General features: G+C 40.9%; 1 protein-coding gene and 1 long non-coding RNA gene across 2 annotated transcripts in view; both read left to right on the top strand.

Moving 5' to 3' along the window:
- LOC311428181 overlaps nt 1-9,080 on the top strand; it is a 46,028-nt gene extending 36,948 nt beyond the window's left edge. Inside the window, exon 4 of the long non-coding RNA XR_014687604.1 lies at nt 8,348-9,080. This is a non-coding gene — a long non-coding RNA (uncharacterized lncRNA). The remainder of the gene's footprint in view (nt 1-8,347) is intronic.
- Nucleotides 1,066-5,120, top strand: LOC311428216 (ubiquitin carboxyl-terminal hydrolase 42-like; the record flags this gene model as incomplete). Its single annotated transcript, XM_084539749.1, has 7 exons — nt 1,066-1,196; nt 1,391-1,491; nt 1,955-2,096; nt 2,777-3,058; nt 3,864-3,952; nt 4,487-4,641; nt 4,714-5,120. Exons 1-7 carry the CDS (start codon nt 1,095-1,097, stop codon nt 5,118-5,120), a joined length of 1,278 nt encoding a protein of 425 aa, XP_084395875.1. The 5' UTR covers nt 1,066-1,094.
- Nucleotides 9,081-10,234: the final 1,154 nt, after the last annotated feature.

Genomic DNA, 10,234 nt, shown 5'->3' with positions numbered 1-10,234 from the left:
CAATGTGTCAAACTGAACTATTTTGTTTCAAAGGATGGCAGATGGGTTCAGTGTCTTTCCAGACAAGCTCAGTACATGAAGACTTCCTACTGTTAAATGTCTCCCTCCTGTAGAATGACCATGTGCTTCTGTTGTATTTTTGATGTTGATAGTGGACCTATGTTGGAGATTATTTGCAATTTCTAGCCCTGGGGACCAAGGCTCTCTCGTTCCGCTTTCAGTATTTGTATTTCCCTTTAAAGCTGAAAGAATGTATCCAGGATTGGAGTTCAAATAGCCACTTTTGTAGACCAAGAAATGGTACCTTGCCATCCAACCTGGTCATACCCTTTTGTGAGAGATTCCTGTTCCCGCTATGCTCTGAGTTGTTGGGAAAATTGACCTTCTTCTGTGTATTAACAAACCTGACATGCAGTGCATGGGTTTATGAAAAGAAAGAAGACCAACCTATTATGCAAGTAAATATCATTCAAATAGCATAGGCATGCGTGAGACATTAAAAGGAGTTTGTTTTGGGGGCGAAAAAAGAAGATGCCTTCAAACACTTATCTCTGCTTGTTTTTAAGGTGTAAAAAGATGGTTCCTGCATCCAAGAGATTTACCATACACCGTTCTTCCAAGGTTCTCACAATATCACTGAAAAGATTTGCAGATTTCACAGGTGGAAAGATCAACAAGGTATATTTACCACTGTAATGCAACTATATCATTGCGTAATGGGACATCCCCCAAAGCTGAAAGTTGTTAATATTTTCAGACAATAATTGTAGACTAACGACTATGGCTTATTCTTTCTCTTAATATCAATAAAGTTCCCGCTTGACAAGAAGCATATGCTTTCCTCTGAGAAGGCTGATTCATCAGGAAACAGTTCTCTGCAACTTCTAGTCTTAACCGTTGTTTATGGGAAGACTTATTTGTAGTGAATCAAGAAATATATTCGAGAAATATATTCTAGAAATCAATTCTAGTCTGTGTTTTTTGGAAGTGTTTTTCTCTGGCTAGTCCACGAAGTACTCTGGGATAATTTTTCTATCTTCTTGATGTCTCTTTAGGAGGTGAAATATCCGGAGTATTTGGACCTGAGAGCCTACATGTCGCAGTCAATGGGAGAACCACTGCTCTGTGCCTTATACGCGGTGCTGGTACATCACGGTGTCAGCTGTCACTCAGGACACTATATATGCTATGTAAAGGTAGAAGTCAACAGCATTTCTAACAGGGTAAAGGTTGTGCTGGCAAACCAATTAAAGCATGACTAGCAGCTACTGTTTCTAGGGAAAAAGATTTCATTATATTTTTATTTGACATGTGTGTATTTTGTTCCTATCCGTGATTTCATTTGGAAAACGTGCAATTCACCTAAAGAAATCGTTGTCTTTATTTGCAGGCTGGTAATGGACTTTGGTATCAGATGAATGATGCTAAAGTAGTGCGTACTGACATTAAAAGAGTTCTTGGTCAGCAAGCTTACATACTTTTTTATATCAGGTAATAACAAATCTTAAAATGTGTTCAGAAGAGATTTACTTTCCTGTTATTGATATTTTTCTGTTTTGCAAGTGTTTTTCTTGCTATCCCGGGAGAAGATTATTATTTGTCTAATTCAGTTCTGTCTAACCTGAAATTCTCTGTGTCGTTTATTATCTTTTGTTGCTTGGCCTTAAACTGCAGCACTTGTGTAAATTGCTATCTATGTGTTATCTGTAGCTGACTACTTTAGAGAAGGAGAGAAATGAAGGTCATCTGTGGTGTAAGAATGAATTATTGCTGTGCAAGTGATAGTCTTAGTAGGAAGACTGTTCTCTACTTTTCAGTTTGTAGTCTTGGCGAAGCCTTCTGTAGAGAAGGCTTCCATATCGTATGAGCTGTTCCTCTAAAATGATAGGATGGGATTTAATCCAAGAGTAGGCTGAAAGAAAAACTAAACTACGATCACTGCTCTTTTCTGAAGGCGCTATGATTTGACACTTGGAGAACGTGCGTTTTACTTGCCAGCACCATCTTATCCCTGTTCATTCCCTCCTGGTCAGCAGGGGGCTAATAGTAAGCAGGCTGGATTTATGGGACCACGACTTCTTCCTCATATGATTAAGGTAATTCAGGGGAGCGGGAAGGCAGATAACGGCACCAAACTGCTAGTGGGTTTGGGGTTTGGTGTGGGGTTTTTTGTTTGGTTTTCGGCATCTTAGTTTTGTTTTCCTTCCCACGCTGCAGCTTTCTTCACAGCCCTCATGCTACAGCCAGAGTCATTCAAACAGTGGTTACTGCTAAATTGTGCAGCCATGCGACTCCATTACTTTATAGCTCCAAGACAGCTTTCTAAAGCACAGAGAGCTACGCTCTTTGACTATTTAAGCAGAGTGTACTAATCCTCAAATCATTTAAAAGAGGACTTGTTTCTCCTATCCTCGTCACTTTAGCTAAGACAGGGAAAACTAAATGTCTTATTCCTGAGCACCAGAACGATTACTTCAGGCTTTTCAGGGTATGTTTAAAGGGGAAAATAAATATATTTGGGAATAGCAGCAGGTAATGTTAAGTTGCTTGGCTGGTTTTCAAAGATGATGTTAATTTGATACCAATCTGCAGTAAACCAAAAGCAGGAATTGAATACGCTTATTGGACTTGCATTTATCCTTAACGGGCAGTGTGTTTTTCTTTTGAGGTGTTAAGACCATTTGTAGAAACACTCAGTAGGAGAGTTTTGTGTTTCAAAATGTTACATGCAGTGTTTGCGTTAATCCATCTTGCAATTTCTTCTTTTTAAATACAGAATTCAAGCCGTTTAAATGGAAATGGATCCATAAAAGAGGACACAAAGACCACTGGTGTCACCCTAAAAAGGCCATCTTCAGCACCACCAATGGCCTGTGTTCAAAACCAGGCAATTACCAGGCCTTCAATGACTGATACGTCAAGAAAACAGAAGATCACCATCAGTATTCACAATAAATTGCCTGCTCGTCAGACTGTGTCACAGCCTGACTTTCTTAGCAGTGCTGTGGAGGATGAAGATCTCTACCAGGCTGTTCCTTCATCCACAATTACAAATTCGGTAATGCAAATGAAGCAAATGCAAACAAACAAAAAAGTTTCTGATGAAATTTTTGTGGAGCCAACAGTGAATGAAAATCCTAAACTCAGCTCTGATAACACAGTCCCTTATGGTGCAGAATCTTCAGGAAAATCTGAGGAGGAGTCAAAGGGCTTATTTCAAAGGAATTTGAAATGCAATACAATGTCCTCTAATGGAATTTTGGTTGGAAAGGTAGTCCGTACATTGCAGCATTCCAATTCTTCCTGTCAGAATGCTGACAAAGGAAGATCCCAGCATGAGCTGCCAAAAACAGATTCACTAAATGGTGCTATTAGGTTAGTTACTGAATCTAAAGAAAACGGACTGAAACTTGATGATTCCACTTGCCGAGTTGAACCTGTTAAACCTTCTGAGATGTTCTTTTCTAAAACAAATGGATCGCTTGAAACATAGATTTGCTCCATCGAGAATTTCTCACCTACGATGTATTCGGGAGTGTTTATTGTGTTCCTAATTCAGGTGAAATACTGAGAAAACACAGCACACATGTGATCGTAAGACTTTGTGGTATTATCCCCTTAGAATTTGCAGACCTGAGCTTACATTAGAACTTGTCAACTTAAGCTCAGCTGAGATAAAAATTCCTAAGTTTCATAAAGTAGATTTTGGGGGGTGAGTTGGGGTTATCTTTGAAGTGTAGATAATGCATACAACTCACAGCGGTCTTGCTTACCATTTAATGGAGACATTCTGACAAGACTAGTCCTCAGTACTACTACAAATAGTATTTTTTTGTCTGCTGACTTGTGCGTTTTAATTGCAGATGCCTGGAGCTATGCCTTCAGTCAATCGAGAAGTCATCACGGAGTCCTTCACAGCCAGCCAGCTGAACAGCTTGTCAGAGGAAATGAGGTAAAATGAGCACAGTCTGATTAAGACAAGACTTTATGGAAGTTCGTTACAGTTTTATCTGTCTACTAATAGTATTTAATGGAAGGATTTAAATTAGTACAATTCCATACTGTGTGTCCAGTGTCACGAACAGAACTAATGAACAGCACTGAGCATATCACTCTGATGCAGGTTGGTGCCTCAAGGAGAACTTGTGTTCCTTTATAGAATGTTTTTCCATTTTTCTCCACTGTCTGGAGAAACACTGGCTGTTCCCCGCTCGCCCCTATGCCTTTTTTCTCAGAGCAGCAGGTGGAAGGAGACAGATGCGTTTGCTTTTTTAGTGCAATGGCTTCAGAAGCAAGAGGGGAAAAAGCACTTTCTCTGGGAGCTGAAGAAGGTGTCCTAATCACAGGAGAGGTTTCTAAATGGCATATCTTTGCGAGCGTTCCTGTAGTCCGGAGGTTTTTGTTTGTTTGTTCGATGTTGGAAGGTTTTACTCTTAATATTCACGTCCTTCAGCAGAAGTTAGAAATGGGTTTTTATTTTATGCAGTGTTGCGGAACCTCCGAAATCTCCTGGGAATGATGAATACCTCGCCCAGTACCAATGTGATGACCGTGGAGACAAGGAGAAAGCAAGAAGATCAAAAGAACGTGACCTCATTTCAAAAGAAAATGTTTTGTCCGGCAAAGAGTCTTGTGAGCCTGGTGAGAAATTGCGGCAAACTTCCTCTCTCAAGTCTGACACTGAATGTAGCTCTAACAATCTTTCTTCCTTAGCTATTGCAGATAGACGCCAAGATACAAAGGACAAGACTAAAACCACTGAGAAAGAGCATTACCGAAGCAAGAGGGAACATGCTCCTAGTGAAGAGAAGGAGAGTCAAAAAGCAGGTCCTTCCAGCAAGAGGAGGTGTTCTCAGAGCGTGGAATTTGTTGAGCAAAAGAGTCACAAGCAGGAGTACTGGGAGGGAAGCAGGTACAGATCTTTCCCTCGTGAAAGAAACAGCCCTGAGAATGGCAGAAGAGCAGTCAAATATTCAAAGTACAGATCTGGCAGCGGAGGAAGATCAGAACAAGGTAGCAATAGATACTACCGATCCAAAGGGGAAAGAAGTTGGAGCAGAGAAAGATACTATCGAGACGAAGCACGGAGATGGGAAAGATGCGACTATTACAAGGATTAGTATTCACCTCATGCGACAGGAGACAGTAGAGAGAGAAAGTTCTCTCACGGCGATTCAGCCTTTGACAGATCGACTGCAACTTACTACAGCAGGTCACATAAGCATTATCATTACAAAAGCGGATGGCCTCACGGTTCCCTCTTGAGAGAGGAAGATGTACGTCGCTTTAGCACACCCCGAGCAGGCTTGCATCGTTGCTCGGTACCTCAGCAACATTCCGGAAGACATTCTCGTGAAAGACATGTGCTTCCACCTGTGTCAGCTCATTTGGAGAACTGTCGCCAGAAAAATGAAACAGAAGGAAACAGAAAAAGAAAATATACCCGTGCAGAAGGTAGTGAAAGTGAAATAGAAAGGAAAGACAGAAAGATAGAAAAGGAGCTTTTAGGTGGTGAAAAAAATGCAAAAATATCACAAGTTCTGGAAGAAACAGAAGTCTAAGGATAAAGATGGAGAGAAGGATTCCAAGTAAGCAAGGATTCCAGCATACTCCGCATTTTTTATCCTAATTCTTTTCTGGGTGCTTCTCATGTCTTTTTTTTTTTTTTTTTTTTTTTTTTTTTTTTTTTTTCTGGTAGTTTCTAAGTTCTTTAGATAGCACCAGCTGGCTGGGGATCATGTTGTTAGGTTGATCAGTGAAGACAGGAAAGCTCTTGCTGAATTGTGTCAGAGCACTAGCTTTGGACCACATAGTTCGAATCACATCCGTACACCATTCCAGATTAGGTTAAAAGATTTTTTCTGCTTGCACATATTCCAGAGCTAGCCATTGTTAATGATCTGTGTACAAACCAGGACCTATGGTCCTTCAATCTGACGGCTTAAGTTTGCTGCATCTAAAGTAAGTTGCGTGTGCACAAAGCACCACAAAATAGCTGACATGCTGCAAATCATCACCTGTGGTAAAATAAATCAAGTTTCATATAGGCAACAAGTGCCACATCTTTTTTTCCCTTTTTAACTTGCATGTTTCTTTCAGACTTCATGATTTGTGTTTCTGTGCGCTCCACTTTGACAATGCCAATCGCAAGCGTAAGAAAAAGAAGAAAAAGGAGAAGAAAAAGAAGAAAAAGGAGAAACACCAGGAAAGCAAAAGGCTCCTTGGAACACTTAGATCCTCGTTTCCAGAAGATAACGCGGGAGAAGAAGGAAGAATGCCATCCTCCAGATGGCTCTTCATGTGAGTAATGCAGAAGTGAGAGCAGTAAACAACCTTACAAGGAAGGGAAGACTTCCAGTGCAGGCGAAAGCAAGAAATACTGCTCCATCGCATCCAACGACTATACTAAAGGTAAGCGGCCGCAGCGTGTGTGAGGAATTCCTTTTATATTAATCTCGAGATTATTTCAAACAGTCTTGAAGTGCTTGATGACTTAACAGTCTGCAGATTTATTATCAAATCAAAAAAAAACCCCACTTGGTAGACTATTTTTTTCCCAGTTTTGAATGGCCACTAGGAAAGAAGGCCTGAAATAAAGAGGTTAAAGGCAAATGGTTTTCATTTGGTTTGATGATGAAGTGGCAAACAAGAGGAAGAGTTGCAAGCTCCCTTCTTAAATTCAGTCCAGCCAAGTAGGAAAAGTAAATGTGGACAGCTGTATCTTGGCAAAGAAGATAGTAGGGAGCAAGGAGGTTTAGCAGTCAAGATGGAAGGTGATGCCATGAGGCTTACAGGCTAGTAATGTTCTAATGAATCACAGCCTTCCTAAAAAAAACCTGCCTGAACAATTCACGTGAATAACATACTACCTTCAGCTATTTCAGCTTCTTGCTGTACAGCTGAATGCCTTTTACGTAATGTTTGGAGAAGTAAAATCTCGGAAGAGGTTTTCATATCTTTTGCCCAGTTTGGATGATGAAGTAAATTGCCAGAGTCAGTAGATTCTGGCACTGACAAGTTTCTTCAAGCTTAAGAGCGAGTGCAATTGTTTCCAAGCATTTTTCTTTTCTGAGACAGGGAGCACCAGAAGTTGTCATCTTAAAATACGACATGGAGGGGAGGCTGGTTGTTCACACATTCTTGCCAACATTCATGCCATCTGTCCCATTATCAAGAACAAAATTAGGGACTGAACGGAGGTCTTTCAAATTCCAGTGTTGCAAAAATGGACTTTTTACGATACTAATGTCAAAAGAATCCTGATTGTACTAGACTGGAAGTATCTCTTCTAGCTGAAAAATCAGGAAGAGCACAGAAGAAAATGCCTCTGCTCTACTGCTCTTCGGGCTTCAGTGAATTCTCTGGCCAGCAGATGGCGAACTCGTTCTCTCTAAACCAGTCCAAAGTAGAGGAAGAATGTCAACGTCTTGCATGCATTACACAAGTGCGGGGCATGGGGATCCCTGGGCTATATACGTGAAAGAGATGTTCGTTGATAAATACAGCAGTACCCACCCCACTTGGATACACTGCTTGCAAGGTAAGCAGGATAGGAGGGCTGTGCAAAGCAATTCTGTTAAATTGAGGAATTCAAGTATTTCGTCAAGCCTGAAGATACTAATTAGTTTCCTTTTGGGGAAGGTCAGTCTTTCAAAGCAAAGAAAAAATGTCTCTTAAGCAGGATTTTCTGAATGGTGGAATCTAATCTGAAAAAAAGACCACTTCCACACGTTAATTATTTGCTAGTTTATTATTTTTAATTTTCTACTGTATTGAACCTCTCAAAGAAGCTAGGGACAGACTAGGAACAACGGAGGACTTGTTAGAGTGCCTTTTCAACCAGAATCATGTTCCTTTGAATAAATGAACAAGGATAGCTAGTGACAATTTGTGATTTAAGGAAATTGCAGATACGTGAGAGAAAGAGCAGCATTAAAGCAGTTAAATTCCTGCATTCCTAAGTGCTCTCTCTAGCAAGTTAGTGAACGCTTCTGTTCTGTGGCTAGGATTTGGTCAGCTTTGATCACTAGTAAACCAAGGATGCCGTCCAGTCAAACCTTCAAATGACTGTAACTTACCTAAGGTCAACCATTTGCTATCAAAGCAGGTAGCTTTGTCCTACTATTCTGTACAGCTCACCAATTTTAGCATAGAATTCAAATGTAGTCCGTTTAATGGGAGGGCTTTGGAAGCCGCCTTCTCCAGTCAGTTCAGCCCTGTAGTCAGAGAGCAGATCAATCCGTGTACAGGGTTGTGACTTCTCTCTTTGGAAAGAAAACCAGTAAGCCAGACAGTTCCATGTAGACTATCACAGCAGGGAATGACATTTCTTCCCTTTGTCTTTCAGATGCAGAGCTTACTGCTGGAAGCCTTCAATACTCAGACTAAACCTACCAAAAAATCCGACAACCTTTTTACCATGGAAACGCAACAACTTCTTACCGTCAAACCCAACAACGTCTTACGAATTCTTACCATCAAAAACCCAACAACTTCTTACAATTTCTTACCATCAATCCCAACGTCTTCTTACCGTCAAAACCGACTGCCTTTTACAGTCAAAACCGACTGCCTTTTACCTTCACAACCGATGATGCAACCTCATCATGTTATAAATGAAGTCTCAACTCCCTCTGAATTTAGTAACATAAAAGAATATTTATAAAAGGCAAGTAAACAGCGCTGGGTGCGTGGGGAGTCTATGCTCTACCAGCACGCGCACCCAACCGTCAAACTTTCCAAATATATAGAGGACATTGCTGTTACATATTTACAAGAAACCCAAGTACGCCTATACATATGGATATCCTATCCCCGCTTCATATTAGAATTCTCTTTGTGGTGGTCCTTGTGGGTGAAAGGCTCATGGTTTCCCCATCACCATTAGCAACCTTTTGTTCCAGACTGCAGGAGCGGCTTCGACTGTCTCCCTCTTCTTCTGCACATGCTCTGCCCACCACAAGGTTCCCAAAAGCAACAAAACGGGATTGCTTTTCCCGCGTTTCATTAACCCTTGAAACCACACTAATAATATTATTATCATATAACATAAAACAATAAATGTTAACAGTTCTAACCAACAACCCCCCCAGCAACTTCCGTGCCTTGTGCCTTAACAGAGGGGAAAACAAGCAACCCCAGACAGCAGGGCGTTGCCTCAATCCCCCTTCTTTATTTCCTCTAACCACTTTACATTCCTGATGACCTCACCGTTAAGAGTCTGATGTTATCACCAACCAGGAGGCTTTCCGACCCCCATTGTCACGTTCCCAAATCTCCCCCTTCTTTATTAATATCAGCCATTTTTCTGACACAAATTACCACTCCATATGTAAGAATCCCTCCTCTTCTTTTGAATGTCATTAATTCGTGTCCTGGCTTTGAATTTGGCCAAGGCCAATTGAACCATAAAAGAATGCTTTCACAATATTCTCGGTAAGATTTATAAACAAGTTTTTAGCAATGGTTGGAATCCCATAGTTAGCTCGTGTTTCAGTTTCATGATTCCGCAGGGTGTATAATAATTGTACTTTTCCCAATTAACCCTCCTTCATTGTTAGCTCTTACCTCTATCCGCCATTGATAGGGGACCTCTTTCGGCTCGTAACTGGTTATCTTATTGCTTTCATTACATCGAGCATACTCTGGTTTCCATAGCATAGGTTTAACAGGCATAGTAGTGTTTGTTCCTGAATTCTTCCCCTCCGGGTGTTAACAATACATTCACTACAATTCTGAGACCAATAGCATGTAATTAGGAGAGGTCCGGTAAAGGCCATGTTACCCGGTGGTTATTACCCTAAGGGGTTGCAGCCCTTGGTAAACCTTCTTGAGCCGCAGTACTGGTCGCTTCTCCGGTCTTGCCCTCTCCCTGATGCTTCTTAGGAAATGGTCCAGACTTACACACGCAATGGTTCTTCTATTTGCGTTCAACTTTTCCACGAGTTAGTGGGGGCTCGATTCAAAGCAGATAACCAATCATCTAGGTAAATTTTCCCACCTATTATTTTAAAATTTTCAGGTAATTCAAGATGTTGTGGGTATCTCTACTGGAGGTGGCACTCCCCCTATGGGATTTTGGGGTCCCCCAATCCTTCTATTAGGGCCTTTATATGAGTTTCCAATGATGGCTAATATTCTAATCAGTACAAGATTTAATATACATACAATTAGCATCCAAAGGGTAGCTATGCCCTGATATGCTTCAAGTTCTTTTAAGCTTAACTTTCGGATC

This window comes from Aythya ferina (genome assembly GCF_964211825.1).
Source record: "Aythya ferina genome assembly, contig: HAP1_SCAFFOLD_36, whole genome shotgun sequence".
Taxonomy (NCBI): Eukaryota; Metazoa; Chordata; class Aves; order Anseriformes; family Anatidae; genus Aythya; species Aythya ferina.
Note: the sequence above shows the minus strand (reverse complement) of the source record. Positions and strands in the feature narration are given on the sequence as shown.